General features: G+C 54.3%; 4 protein-coding genes across 9 annotated transcripts; 3 read left to right on the forward strand and 1 right to left on the reverse strand.

Annotated features, from left to right (window-relative positions):
* Positions 1–94: 94 nt before the first annotated feature.
* Positions 95–3,859, reverse strand: lca5 (lebercilin LCA5). 3 transcript variants are annotated; one of them, XM_085938212.1, is made up of 8 exons: positions 3,515–3,859; positions 2,506–2,943; positions 2,218–2,435; positions 1,845–2,150; positions 1,653–1,790; positions 1,333–1,572; positions 1,111–1,270; positions 95–1,064 (listed from the first exon to the last, which is right to left on the reverse strand). In XM_085938212.1, the coding sequence occupies exons 2-8, from the start codon at positions 2,852–2,854 to the stop codon at positions 391–393; spliced, it is 2,085 nt and encodes a 694-aa protein (XP_085794338.1). In that variant the 5' UTR covers positions 2,855–2,943; positions 3,515–3,859; the 3' UTR covers positions 95–390. The 3 variants fall into 3 exon arrangements, with proteins under 3 accessions (XP_085794338.1, XP_085794337.1, XP_085794339.1); XM_085938211.1 differs by having other exon boundaries at positions 96–1,064; positions 2,506–2,854; positions 3,515–3,858; XM_085938213.1 differs by having other exon boundaries at positions 97–1,049; positions 2,506–2,854; positions 3,515–3,856.
* Positions 3,243–6,362, forward strand: sh3bgrl2 (SH3 domain binding glutamate-rich protein like 2). Of its 4 annotated transcripts, XM_085938217.1 has the most exons (5): positions 3,243–3,494; positions 3,755–3,865; positions 5,408–5,593; positions 5,853–5,933; positions 6,007–6,362. In XM_085938217.1, exons 2-5 carry the CDS (start codon positions 3,821–3,823, stop codon positions 6,016–6,018), a joined length of 324 nt encoding a protein of 107 aa, XP_085794343.1. In that variant the 5' UTR covers positions 3,243–3,494; positions 3,755–3,820; the 3' UTR covers positions 6,019–6,362. The 4 variants fall into 4 exon arrangements, with proteins under 4 accessions (XP_085794343.1, XP_085794341.1, XP_085794340.1 ...); XM_085938215.1 differs by lacking the exon at positions 3,243–3,494 and having other exon boundaries at positions 3,508–3,865; positions 6,010–6,362; XM_085938214.1 differs by lacking the exon at positions 3,243–3,494 and having other exon boundaries at positions 3,512–3,865.
* A 329-nt stretch (positions 6,363–6,691) lies between these two features.
* LOC147042088 (scavenger receptor cysteine-rich type 1 protein M130-like) lies at positions 6,692–12,443 on the forward strand. Its single transcript, XM_085938096.1, has 17 exons — positions 6,692–6,824; positions 6,896–7,036; positions 7,153–7,173; positions 7,252–7,578; positions 7,641–7,931; positions 7,991–8,308; positions 8,370–8,654; positions 8,722–9,039; positions 9,115–9,408; positions 9,478–9,786; positions 9,840–10,154; positions 10,234–10,542; positions 10,702–10,995; positions 11,072–11,407; positions 11,464–11,571; positions 11,636–11,705; positions 11,776–12,443. The coding sequence occupies exons 2-17, from the start codon at positions 6,994–6,996 to the stop codon at positions 11,936–11,938; spliced, it is 3,801 nt and encodes a 1,266-aa protein (XP_085794222.1). The 5' UTR covers positions 6,692–6,824; positions 6,896–6,993; the 3' UTR covers positions 11,939–12,443.
* LOC147042089 (SH3 domain-binding glutamic acid-rich-like protein 3) lies at positions 12,302–12,922 on the forward strand. The gene is made up of 3 exons (XM_085938097.1): positions 12,302–12,440; positions 12,505–12,672; positions 12,748–12,922. Exons 1-3 carry the CDS (start codon positions 12,396–12,398, stop codon positions 12,808–12,810), a joined length of 276 nt encoding a protein of 91 aa, XP_085794223.1. The 5' UTR covers positions 12,302–12,395; the 3' UTR covers positions 12,811–12,922.
* Positions 12,923–12,926: the final 4 nt, after the last annotated feature.

A 12,926-nucleotide genomic window follows, 5' to 3' on the forward strand; every position in this document is an offset into this window, starting at 1 on the left:
CCAATGTTTACAATGCCTTTGAATAACCTACAATTATAAAATGTTTGTGTTATCTAAATGATATTGAGGGGGACTTTTAAATGTATCGTTATGGCCCTCAGAAAACAAACACAATTTTTGACAGCATGTATATTTAATTGGGGACTAGAAAGACTAAATGTCACATTAAATAGCAAAACACACTGAAAAACCACTTGGTCCTTGTTTAGTGTGACAAGTGCAATGAATGATTAAAGTGCTACTAGCACAAATGAGACAATTGATGTTTGGAAATAATTGAAATATCAATCATCGTATCGTTGTTCATGGATGTCTGCTTATGACAAAACCAAATGTCAAGTGCAACTACCTCTAAAAACAAACCAAAACAAGCTAACGTTGAATGTCAAGCTACAAGGTGAGCTCCTCGATGTCGTCGTCAAAGGAGGGGATGACGCGGACGGCGGGCCGGCTGTCCACCACGTGCCGGGCGCTCAGGGAGGCGGGCGCCGCCCCGAAGCCGAGTCGCCCCGTCGCTCGCGAACCTCCCCGAGGCCCGCCGCCGTCCGTCATGTCATCCAGCAGCTCCGCCGAGCGGGCGTCGCCCGACGGCGCCGCCAGCGAGCCGAACAGCTGCTGCATGAGCGCCGACTTCTTGCTCTTCTCCTCCGTCCCCTTGAGGCTGAAGATGCCGATGGCTTCCAGAGCGTGGTCTCCGTTGTCCCTGGCCGCATTTTGACGGGAGTTCCCCCCCAACGAGCTTCCGAAGACCAGGTCCTCGTTGGATCGGATCGAGCGAAGGCTTCGCCGCCGGCCCGACGACGGCGTCGACGACGGCGTCTCCGCGTTGGACTCGGACGAGTCGACGCGGACGGGCTTCTGCTTCTCCTTGTTCTGGAGGTCAATTTCTCGCATCTTGGCCAGCAGCTGGTCTTTCCTACGACGCGCCTCGCCGGCGTCCACCTGGTGGTGGTTCCCCCACAGCTCCGCCTCCTCCTGGACATGGACGCTCTTGCGTGGATTCCTCAAGAAGCTGCTCACCTGGTCATCCTCCTTCTCTTTGACCCAGTCTGTGGAAATCACATCTACTTGCAAGTTTTTCAAGGTACTGAGCCGCCGGACTCTTCTTACCATCCGTGAACATGTTGGCCTTCACCTCACGGACATCCCGAGGGCTCTGTTGATGTTCCTCCTCCGTCTCCTTCTCTTCCCTTGAGGTTCTTCTGTCTTGGCTGGTCTTCCTCTGCTGCTCCTGCTTTGCTTTGGGTCCACCGTCCACCGGCTCCACTTGCTGGCAAAGCAGAGAGTGGTTTCCAACATCCTGAATGGCTCCATATTTGGGCGAGGACTTACCTTGAGTGACAGGTATCCGTCGGGGGCTGGATCGCTGTACTCGGCCAAGGCGGGCGGCGGCGAGGGAAATTCGGGGCTGCTGCTGCTGCGCGTCTGCACCGCCTTGCAGTGTCTGTGCGCCTTGTGGAATGATGACGCCTCAGCTTTGAGCTTTGACTCTCCGTCGGCGGCCTTTCTCGGGGAGACTTTCCCGATGCGGTGAGCGTAAATGTTGCGGATCTCTAATTCTCGTTCTTTTTCCTGGAAAAGGTGACGACGGTGTCACTAAGCGGCTTGTGGTGGTGGCGGCTGAATGTATTTGCGTGTTTCTCTGGAGGCACCCTGAGTCGATTGGCCAGTTGCTCCAGCTCCTTTTGCAGATTCTTGATCTCTTCCTGCGCGCAGAGCGTCTTCTTCCTCTCGGCAGCCAGCTGCCTCTGGTGGCTGCCGTTGCTCAGCTCCATGTTCCTCTCCAGCTCCTACCGACAGACCGTCGCGTGAAGGAAGGAAGGCAGGTGAGGCGGCAACGCTACCTTGATTTTCAGCTCGGCCTCGTGCGTGCGCGCCCTCTCCTGCTCCAGTTTGCCGCTGAGCTCCTCGCGGGCGCCCAGCTCGCGCTGCTCCACCAGCTTCTTCATGCGTCCCACGGTGGCGTGGCTCCTCAGCAGCTGCTCCTCCTTCTCCTTCAGCCGGCGCTCGGCGGCGCGCTCCCGCTCCCGCGTGCGCCGCAGCCGCTCGCGCAGCACGTGCGTCTCGCTGGCGTGGCACGACAGCATCTGGGAGATTTTGCTCTCGGCGTCCGTGTAGTTCTGCAGCGCCTTCTCCTGGCGGGTATGAAGCTGCCGCCAGAGAGTCCCACCGGGTCAGGCGAGCTTCAGTGCCGTGTCGGCCTCGAGCCGAGTCTACCTGCTTAAGGATCCGATTCTCCTTCTGCAACTCGGCGATGCGCAGCTGCAGCTCGCCGTGCACGTTGCGCAACTCGTTGATTTTCAGCAGACGGCCCGACAGCATTTGCCTGGTCAGGGGGTCCAAGTCTCTAGGAGGGAGGGACTCTTTGCTGAGGGAACGCGACGCCCGGCTCCGGCCCGGACGCGGCGGGCGGGCCCGGACTCGCCTCTCCATACCTGTTGCGGACGTGTTGAATGGAAAAACATTCAAAGGTGGATCCGCTTCCGTCCCACGTACGTGTCAAACCTGTGTTGTAGGGCGAGCTGCTGGAAATGAGATTGGCGCGGGTTGGCGGAAGCGGCGGCGCCGGCGTCTGATCCCGCTCGTACGGCGAGAGCGAGCGCTCCGACTCGTATTCGTCCGAGTAAGACGTGGCCTTGCTGCGGCGCCCCTCGCCGTCCGAGGCTCGGTCAGGATCGGAGGGGTACAGTTCGGCTTTGGAAGTTGCTTTTTCATCCTGGGTCCGCTCCCGGAAGTTCTTGTAGTGCTTGAGCTTTTTGCCGGAGGGGACTCGACTCTTCCGGCTCCTGAAGGATCCTCGGCTCCGATTGTCATCCCAGTCGTCTTCCAACGCGGCGTCGCTCTTGGACTCCATCTTGTTTGGGAAGCAAATGTAAACGTGTTTTTCTTTCGGTTGAAACAAGCAAGCGAGGCCAGCCGCCGACAGGTTGCTCGGAGCACTTCCTGCTGGCACAACATGCTCACTTAGCAACCGCAGCGCGTGAAGTAAAGTTACCATGTGTTTTGCATTCCAAGCAGGCATTAGCATGATACTAACAGAGGTTTATTGACCCTTTGCATGTTTGAATGAATGTACAGTGTGTTTTGTTTTATGTCAATTCTGCCCTGAACTTCAATATGGACTAACTTGAAGCAAAAACGGAGCAGCTTGATGGGCGTGTTTCTATGGCAACGCTAGCCCACAAAGCCAAAATCCAGATCAGCGAGACGAGCCACGCACCGAGCGAGCGACTAGGTCCAAATATTCCTTCCTAGGGTCATTTGTTGTCGTGAAGCTTTGGGAAATGGCATCACCTTTTGGCAGGATTAGGCTAAAACCCTGACCGCCGTCTGTTCTTGTCGGGTGTCACACAAAAGTGGGCCAATGGGTGCACGATCCATCGATCGATCGATCGATCATAAATGTCTAGTTTGGCCCCACAAAAAGTATTGCAAGTGTATCGGAGGAGCTAACGGAGAGCCAAGCGGGCGAGAAGAACAAAATAGTGCAACAGGTGAGGCAGGCGTGTCTTACCGTTAGATGTCGGTCATGGGTCGCTCAGAACCGCTCGTGGTTTTTACACTAAATGGCTAAGATCGCTTTCATCGCCGCAAAAAACAAAACAAAAACAAACAAAAAAGGCTAAAACTATTGGCTAAGCTAACATGGCTAACGCGATATACGAAGGCGAATTGGTAGCCTCCTCGTCTTGTTTACTTGTCCAAATGGCAAAGTAGCGTCTGGTGAGTGTGCCTAGCATGAATGGCTCTGCAGAGTTTGCAGATCGAGACCGAGAGAGGACGGAGAACCGGAACGACGGCCATCGCTGCCTGCTGTTGCATGGAAACCGCTTCTGTGACGTCACCAGCTCGTCTTGCATTCCCGGTACATTACGTGAAAACGCTCAATAACTTCTATCGTTTTATTTTCATTCATTGTTTATCATTGAAGGGTCAATGACTGTTGTTTTACCTGTCATGACATTATTTTACAATAAAGCCCAACATAAAAGTGTGAGAAAATGTTTCATCTTTAAAAATAAACAGGCATGTTCAAAACAAAATAACTTTTCAATTGATCATAAATCAGTTTATAGTACCCTCTAACATTTTGAAAATCAAAAAGTCCCGTGTTGTGTCGAATTTCATTGGGTTGTAGTGTAAATTTAACACAATTCCTTAGTACTTAAGAGATGATACTTGTGATTTTGGAGATGGACAAAAAGAGGTGAAGAGAAGAACTCGTTTTCCTTTTGTTTTGAAAAGAAACACCGGAGGCTTGATGTTCAGTGTCGCTGGCTTGTCGGCGTCTGCGCTTGTCGGTTGAAATGAAGCGCTTCTTTTGCTGCTTCTGAACAACATCGTCGTTTCAACTTCGTAATGCTGAATTAAAATGGTCATTGTCAAGGTTTACGTCGCTTCGTCAAGTGGATCTCTGGCAGTAAGTCATTGGGGATTTTATGGGGTTTTTTTTTGTGGTAACGTTTCAACTATTTGTGCATTATTGATTCATCCAATAATTGTATTTTTCAAAAATGTGGTTCATTTTATCATCGACAACTGTCGTTCAATGCTCTTTATATAAACCGATGCATTGAACCGTAAGAGAAAATACAGTCCATCCATTGTACGCCTGAGTAAATGGACCATTTGGGTCAGTGATGCCAGAGCGAAGCTTGTGAATGCAATAATTGGCTTTTGCATCCCTTTGAATTGAGTTAGCAGTGATTGGATACAGCGGAAGAAAAGGATGCTGGCTACAATTGGAAATGAAAGGAGGGAAACAAACAGTCCAAAGTGTCCAAAAGTCTGGCTGCTTTAGAGGGCCTCGTTGTTGCTCGAGTGCATGCGTGCCGTGCAGAGAAATGCAGGGGGGGGGGATTATTATTGGATGCAGTTTCTTTTTTAATTGACTGGCCAACCAGTGCGTGGGCGTGGCTGGCGTGCCCATTTTAGAGTGAGTGTCCGTGACTTTTAGTATCGCAAAAGCCAACCATTGTTTTCCTTACATGGTCCGTTTGTCCTCAGGAGTCCTGTTTTGTTCCCCTACGTCATGTAATGAAAGGATTAATCCAAGTTAATCCCTTCATTCAGGGTGCAAACAATATACTCTTGCATAGAGGCATTTCCATGGACTCTTTTTTCTAATTCGCCCACAAGTGTTGAATCTGCCACCCTAAAATGATGACACGCGCTCTCAGAGCGTTGAGTCTCACGTTCTCACACTGAATTGTTGTCACTTGGCCAAATTGCTATCGAGTGTGCGCTGTCGGGTCACATTTGGGTTGTTTGGGTTGGCGAGCGTACCAATGGAGGCCAGACGCGCAAACAATAGTGCCATTGTGGCCATAATTTGGGTCAAGGACGGGAAAGAAATTGAAAAAGCAAAGTTCGGCTCGTAACGAGGCGGTGCTTTGGCCCACGTCAGGTGAAAAAGCAACAGCAGGCGGTGGTGGGTTTCCTGGAGGCCAACGGAATCGAGTTCCAGCAAGTGGACATCGCCATGCTGGAGGAGCAGCGGCTGTGGATGTACCGCCACATCCCTTGCGACAAGCGGCCGTGCGGAGGCAACCCGCTTCCTCCGCAGATCTTCAGAGGCGATCGCTACTGTGGGGTAAGATGCAGGTCACACACAGGCAGGCAGCCTGCTTTATTGTGAGTTTCGGATCAATCATCCATCCATCCATCCATCCATCCATCCATCCATCCATCCATCCAACCTCTGTAATCCCACCATAATCCCGGCGAGGATTACGCGATGTCACTCTTGCCTGCGGGGGTAATCCATGGCGACGTGCTCGTCCAATTGCTGCCGCGGGATGCTGGAAGGGCTCGGTCCAGCCAGCGCCGACTCACCTTTTCCATCCCGGCAGGACTATGAGGACTTTTTCCGCTCGAAAGAAAATAACAACGTGTTTGCCTTCCTGGGCGTGGCCGCTCAAGATTCTGACCAGGTAAGCGATTTAGGACTAGCCCAAATCACTGAAGCCATAAAACGGATGAGACTCAGGTTTTGTTTTTGTACAGCAGGAGTCTTAGAAGGTGAAAACTCCTCCCGGCAGTGTGGATGCCAAACGTGCACGGGACTCCTTCAAAAAGTACTTGTACATGTTGATCAAGACTTTTCCCCCCACCCCAAGAAAAGGGAGCGACGACAATCGTGTGATTTTATTTTTTTTATCGTGACCCTGCGTGCTCAGCAGCCATGCACACTGTAGCCGTTTCGATCAGGTGTACCTAATGATGTGGCCACTAGCGTGCGTTTGAATCGTCCATTTTCGATATTTTCCATGTGTTAAATGTACATTTTTGTGATTTTTTTATGATATTTGTCGACAGTGATGTCAAATTGTCACATTGCAAAATAAAGTGGATGAATTCTCTGCAGTTGACTGAACGTAGATTTCAATTGTCGGGCCACGCGTCGAAGCGCAAGCAAATTTCCCTGCTGATTTTTCCATGTCACGCCTTATGGAAAATGGATCGATGTTTGTCACGGTCAATTCCGTTGACTTTTTTGAAAAACAACATCAATTGGCATCATTTCAAAGGAAAATCAGCACGACAACGCGCTTGCGCTTTGACGCGTGCGTGCGTGCGCGCGCGCGGCGCCCTCTTGTACCGCGCGCATCATTTCCCATCAAAACGGCCCTCTGCAATGATTTACCCGCAAATCAATAGCGGAGTAAATATTCATATATTACATTTGAAACGCTGAGGGGGGAGTTTGATGTGAATTTTTGAAGTTTGAAAAAAAGAAGATGAGTCATTGAATGAGTTGGAAATTGCCCCGTAACTTTGTAAGAAAAAAAAAAAAGAATTGTATACCTGGAAAAACTACAAAGGTGGGTTCCGGTTTCCCGGTGCAGATTTTGGGTCACGGTCTGCCTTCAATGATTGATCCAAATGTCAACAGGCATTTTGCGCTCCGAGTCCATGAACACTCTGATTTGGAAGTTTTTGAGGGGTGGCCTGACAATTTCTGCAGGCGATCTACGACATTGAATTCACATTATGAGGTCCATTTGTGACAAACTACGTCTTTGTCTGCCAATTGGTAAGTTTCTACTTTTTTACAGCCGTTTGATGAAAACATTTCATTTGATAAGAATCAAATCAGCTCAAGGTGAGGAAATATTGGATGGCCCTGACGTCGTTTTCTTTCTACCTCAGGTATTTTGTTCATCTGTACAGGTGAGTATTGGCCTGAGACACAAAAGTTGATCATATCTTCGAAAAAATCTTCCAATGAATCAAATCTTCCAATTTCAGTATGCGCCCGGGGCACGGTGAGGCTGGCGGGTCTGAGCTCGACCAGTTGCTCGGGCCGCGTGGAGGTCTTCCACAGCGGCGCCTGGGGCACGGTGTGCGCCGACTTCTGGAACCTCACCAACGCCCAGGTGGTGTGCCGTGAGCTGGGATGCGGCTCGGCGCTTTCCGTCAGGAAAGCCGAAATCAACTTTGGCCACGGCAGCGGGCCGATCTGGCTGGACGACGTGCAGTGCACCGGGAAGGAGCTGTCCCTCCTCAAGTGTCCGCACAGGCCCTTCGGCGAGAACGACTGCTTTCACGGAGGAGACGTGGCGGTGGTGTGCTCGGGTAGGAGCCGTCTTCCTCGCCTGGGCCAAACGTGCGGCGAGCTGAACCGGCGCCTTTTGCAGAGCACGTGCGGGTGAGCGACGGCAGCAACCACTGCAACGGCAGAGTGGAGGTCTTTTTGGACGGCCGCTGGAGCAAAGTTTGCGCTGAGCTGGGCCTGCCCGAAGCCAAGGTGCTCTGCCAGGAGATCAACTGCGGGGCGCCCCGGACGTCGGCCCAAAAGCCGCATTTCGGCCAATCTCGGGAAACCTCGGCGGTGAATAGCACCTGCTCGGGCAACGAGACCTCCCTCTCGCAGTGCTCGCACAAAGCCGTCGACCGACAGTGCCCGGACGCCGGCGTGACCTGCGACTGTAAGTGGGCCGTCCCTTTTTTCAGCCCTGGGAATTCTAGATTGGTTTGCGCCCGCTAGATGTGGAACATCAGCTTCGTCTGGTCAACGGGAGCCACCGCTGCGCGGGCCGAGTGGAGCTCTTCCACCTGGGCCGCTGGGGCTCGGTGTGCGACGACAAATGGGACGTGCAGGAGGCCAGCGTGACGTGCCGCCAGATGGACTGCGGGGTCCCGCTGGCGGTCAAGGACAAAGCCTTCTTCGGTACCAGCGACGGCGAGATCTGGCTGGACGACTTGGAGTGCACGGGCCGGGAGAAGTCGCTGTCCGAGTGCCCGCACCCGGGATTGGGCTATCACGACTGCGGCCCCGACGAGGGCGCCGGCGTCATATGTTCAGGTTGCTACGCTCGGCCAAAAGTACGGCAAAGCGGACGCTAGAGGATTTTTGTTTTTTGCAGAAACGCTGCGACTGAGCAACAGCAGCGGGCCGTGCTCGGGCCGCCTAGAGGTCTTCCACGACGGCGAGTGGGGCAAGTTGTGCCAGCACGACTTGGGCGCCAGGGAGGTCGCCATGCTGTGCCAGGAGCTCAACTGCGGAGGGCCGTCCAAATCCCCAGAGTACTTTGGCGAAAGCCCGCTCAGGAGCTACCGGGGCTCCTGTCCCAAAGACGCCACCTCCTTCTCCCAGTGCAGCGTCCGGGAGAGCGCCCAGGCGTGCCGAGGCTTTTCGCTTTCGTGCGCAGGTAGGTCAGAGGCCAAGAACGACCTCGTAGCCGTCAATGGGAAATCAAAGTGCCGTCCCGTCCCCAGATCCTCCGACGCTCCGGTTCGTCAACGGCACGGACCGATGCTCGGGCCGAGTGGAAGTCTACCACAACACCGCTTGGGGGACGGTGTGCGACGACCATTGGGACATTCGAGCCGCTCAAGTGGCGTGCCGGGTCATGGGCTGCGGCACGGCCATCACCGCCAAATCGGGCGCCTATTTCGGAAAAGGCTCGGGCAGCATCTGGATGGACGACGTGGCGTGCGCCGGCAACGAGTCGTCCTTGACGGACTGTGAGATGACTAGGCCCTTGGGCATCAACAACTGCAATCACGGCGAAGACGCCGGCGTGGTGTGTTCGGGTGAGCGACGTGCCCCGGCGTGATGGTCTTCATGGTTCGGAGATCTCCTAAGCTCTCACCACTCGGTCTTTGCAGCCACCGTCCGACTGATAAACGGAAGCGACCAGTGTTCCGGTCGGGTGGAGGTCCACCACCAAGGCCACTGGTGGCCCGTCTTCGACGTCCACTGGGGCTTGCACGAAGCGGCCGTGGTGTGCCGGCAGATGAATTGCGGCGATCCCGTCGAGTCGCCCGGATCTTTCGGCCAAAGCGGGGACCAAAGCGGCTACGCCGTCAGCTGCAGCGGCAGGGAGACGTCGCTCGAGCAGTGCTCCTTGCGCGAGTCCGTCCGAAACGCCCAAATCCAGGAGGCGTCGGTCCGATGCTCAGGTGGGTGGCGGAAGCGCGTGTGTTCTGGAAGAGGGCGAGTATCGCTAGCGTCGGCGTCTCTCCCCGCAGGCAACGTGCGCTTGGCCGGCGGCGTCAACCGCTGCGCCGGGAGGGTGGAGTTCTACGACCAAGGCCGCTGGGGGGACGTGTGCGGGGAAACCTGGGACAGGAGCGACGCCCAAGTGGCGTGCAAGCAGCTGGACTGCGGCAAAGCCCGCAACATCACCGCGGCGACCGAGTACGGTCACGGCTCGGGACACGTCTGGATGATGCAGATTGAGTGCAGCGGCGTGGAGTCCACTTTGTCGCAGTGCCCGCAAAGCTCCTTGCTGGACAGATCGTGCAACACCACGTCTCTCGCCGGCGTCATCTGCTCAGGTTAGAGAATTTGCAACGTTTGGAGACATCTCCGCTCATTTTGCTTCCCGCAGAGAGCTTGGAGGTGCGCTTGGTGAACAGCGAGACGGAGTGCACGGGGAGAGTGGAGGTCCAGCACGCCGGCGCCTGGTACTCGCTGTGCGACACCCACTGGGACCTGGCCAAGGCGGGCTTGGTGTGCGATCGTCTGGAGTGCGGCGGCGTCGTCGGCGTCCACGGCGGCGCCCACTACGGCCAAGGCAGCGGACCGGTGATGGAGGCCAGCGACGACTGTTTCGCCAATACCACCTCGCTGCAGCAGTGCTCGCTCAAGGGTTTCCCCCGCTCCGCGTGCCAGCACGATCGTGACGTCGGCGTCTCCTGTGGAGGTGAAGTCCTCGCTTTCCGACCCCCCCCCCCCCCCCCCTCCCCTCCCCTCCTTCAAGTTTTCCATATTTGCGGCCACAGAAAAAGTGCAGCTGGTCGGCGGCTGGAGCGGCTGTTCGGGCCGCCTGGAGGTGTTCCACGACGGCCAGTGGGGGACGGTGTGCGACGACGATTGGGAACTGAGCGCCGCCGACGTGGTGTGCCGACAAATAGGCTGCGGCCACGCCGTGTCGGCGCCCACTAATGCGCATTTTGGCCGAGGCAGCGGCCCCATCTGGCTGGACGACGTGGTGTGCGAAGGCCAGGAGCTCGCCATCACGCACTGCAATCACCTAGGCTTCGGCGAGAACAACTGCGGCCACTCCGAGGACGCCGGAGTCATCTGTTTGGGTAAGAAACCGGGAAAATGACTATATTGCTTGCATCCATCTTGTCATAGTTGAGTGGCGTTCCGCAAAGCTCCCTACTCAGTCCACAGATGTTTTTTTTTTAATGGCGAACCAGCGGTGCACGCCCTTTGACCTCGGTTGCCTCTCCCTCTCGTCCAAGGTGCTCTGGCGAAGCCTCGCATCGCCGTGAGGCCTTCCAGCCGAGTTCGCTGGGGTGAAAACGTGGAGTTCACCTGCACTATCCTGACGGAGCACGAAGGCGGCACCTTCTTGCTGAAAAGGTTACAGGACTCCTTCAAACTCCTAAAGTATAGCGAGAACGAGGCGGCCACCTTCAGCCTGTCCAGAGTCAACTTCAGTCACCGGGGCTCCTACTTCTGCGAGTATCAGAAGAAAGTGATTACTAACATCATCTACTTCCCTCAAGGAGATCCCGTGGAGCTCGACGTCAAAGGTGCCGGCGTCGACCCGTTCATCTGGCCGACGCCGGCTACTTTGACGCCGCCGTCCGTCTCTGGGTTACTTTCCAGTGGAGCTGGAGAAGCCGCAAATCTCCATGACCACCTTCCAGGTGATGGTGGTCTACAGCCCCCGGGAGGTGTCGGTCACACGGGGCAGCAGCTTCTCCGTCACGTGCTCGGTGAATTCTCTGTACTCCAGAGGCACGTTCTACCTGAAGAACACCGACACCAACGTCACCAGCGCCAAGGCGGCTTTCGGACACACCCTTTTCTACGTGGCCGTGTTTGAATTCCCCGACATTGAGGACAAGGACCGAGGAGCTTACGTCTGCCTCTACGCCGTCAACTTCTCCTCCAATGCTTTTTGGGCCACTCCCTCCACCTCGCTTTATATCAACGTCGTGGGTAAGCCCCTCCGAACGCTTTTCTCCCGGCCCGGCTCAGACTTGTGTCGCCCGCAGCGGCTTCGTCGTCATCGGTGGTGCCGGGAATCGTCAGCGGATTGCTTTTGCTGCTGCTAGTTGTCACTGTGGGTTATCTGCTCTGGAGAAGAAGGAGGCAGCACGGCGGTAAGCACGGCCGCGCTCCTAAAATCGTCAATTTGAGCCGATTTGGCTCTTTTGATCCCGTCAGGCCCCTCCGTTCGATTCGGAGCCATGAAATCCAACTCGGAAGACACGAGCCATGGAGGATTCCAGGGCAGGTAGGGCAAAAGCAAACAATGCGTTGTCCACCGCAAATGGCCGACGTGTCAACGTGTTTGACCTCGTCAGGCATCGCAGCACGGCCAGCGGCGAGGTGAGCACGCAGGGCCCGCCGCCGCCGCCGCCGGCAGACAAGACCGCCGAGGTGGACTCGGACAGCTCCCGGCAGAGGGTGGCCGAGGACCTGCCTGGCCGAATGTGTTACGAGCTGGACCCGCTCGTTTCCTCGTGATTGCATGCCTCTTTCATTTTGTCACAGGAAACGCCCTAAAAAAAAAAAGAAGAAAACCTTTATTTGACTCTTATTTAGCAGTTTGGCCCCTGTGCTTTTGCATGTCATTTGGACTTTTTTTTCAAGACTTAATCTTTTTGTATATATTGTGTTTCTTCCCCCTATTTGCTGATGGAAGGGAGAAAGACCTCACCTTAAATCTTTCCCCCATTTTATAATGCTGGGATTTTTGTGAGCAGTGTTTGTAAATTGCCCAAAACAATAAAAGTATTTCCTACAGTCAAAGGCGTCTTGGTTTTGGTCAACTGGAAAGGTAAGTCACAGGCAACGTGGGCGCGGCTACACACCTCGGTTAATCATGTCCAAACCTGCTTACCTTGTCTATTTTCTCACACACACATTCCGCCACTGCATCTGCGTCTGCACTTGAGTTATTTTTCTCGTTCAACTTGCAGCCATGTCTGTCAAAGTGTTTTACGCCAGTGTGAGCAGCAACCTTGAGGTACTATCTTAATTTATTTCCCACACTTTTTCTGTACATTTATTTCAATGTTGTTTTCCTCCAGATAAAGAAAGCCCAACAGAGAATATTCATGGTCCTCGATGGGAGGAAGATCCTCTATGAGCTGGTGGACATTACGGCGAGTAACGAAGCCAAAGCATCAATGAGGTCAATCGCCGGGAACCCGACTGCACTGCCCCCGCAAATAAGCAACGGGGACGCGTACTGCGGGGTAAGTTTCTCTTTTGCTTTTCTCTTGCACTCCTGTGTGGGAACGTGAAGATCTTTTCCCACTTTTGCCATTCAGGACTTCCAGGCATTCGAAGCGGCAGTTGAGTGTGAAGCACTGGAAGCTTTTCTCAAACTCTGAGAGGAGGAGACTCCACCATGATGTGTTGAATGATATACTTCTGTCTTTGTTGTGTCAGATGTTTAATTTGGCTCCTTCGTGACACAAATCAATAAAGAAAAATGAAAAGCAATCAT

The sequence above is a fragment of the Syngnathus leptorhynchus genome, chromosome 18 (assembly GCF_054491065.1).
Source record: "Syngnathus leptorhynchus isolate UIUO chromosome 18, UIUO_Slep, whole genome shotgun sequence".
Lineage (NCBI taxonomy): Eukaryota > Metazoa > Chordata > Actinopteri > Syngnathiformes > Syngnathidae > Syngnathus > Syngnathus leptorhynchus.

Excerpts from the sequence above, each read along its gene's own strand:
- lca5 (XM_085938212.1), bottom strand. The coding sequence starts at position 2,854 with ATGGAGTCCAAGAGCGACGCCGCGTTGGAAGACGACTGGGATGACAAT. Across the intron at positions 2,436-2,505 it reads CAGCTCGCCCTACAACACAG|GTATGGAGAGGCGAGTCCGG; the intron begins GTTTGACACGTA and ends CGTCCGCAACAG. Across the intron at positions 2,151-2,217 it reads AGAATCGGATCCTTAAGCAG|CTTCATACCCGCCAGGAGAA; the intron begins GTAGACTCGGCT and ends CTCTGGCGGCAG.
- sh3bgrl2 (XM_085938214.1), top strand. The coding sequence starts at position 3,743 with ATGGCTCTGCAGAGTTTGCAGATCGAGACCGAGAGAGGACGGAGAACC. Across the intron at positions 3,866-5,407 it reads CAGCTCGTCTTGCATTCCCG|GTGAAAAAGCAACAGCAGGC; the intron begins GTACATTACGTG and ends GGCCCACGTCAG. Across the intron at positions 5,594-5,852 it reads GAGGCGATCGCTACTGTGGG|GACTATGAGGACTTTTTCCG; the intron begins GTAAGATGCAGG and ends CCATCCCGGCAG.
- LOC147042088 (XM_085938096.1), top strand. The coding sequence starts at position 6,994 with ATGAGGTCCATTTGTGACAAACTACGTCTTTGTCTGCCAATTG. Across the intron at positions 7,579-7,640 it reads CGTGGCGGTGGTGTGCTCGG|AGCACGTGCGGGTGAGCGAC; the intron begins GTAGGAGCCGTC and ends CGCCTTTTGCAG. Across the intron at positions 8,309-8,369 it reads CGCCGGCGTCATATGTTCAG|AAACGCTGCGACTGAGCAAC; the intron begins GTTGCTACGCTC and ends TGTTTTTTGCAG.
- LOC147042089 (XM_085938097.1), top strand. The coding sequence starts at position 12,396 with ATGTCTGTCAAAGTGTTTTACGCCAGTGTGAGCAGCAACCTTGAG. Across the intron at positions 12,441-12,504 it reads GTGTGAGCAGCAACCTTGAG|ATAAAGAAAGCCCAACAGAG; the intron begins GTACTATCTTAA and ends GTTTTCCTCCAG. Across the intron at positions 12,673-12,747 it reads ACGGGGACGCGTACTGCGGG|GACTTCCAGGCATTCGAAGC; the intron begins GTAAGTTTCTCT and ends TTTGCCATTCAG.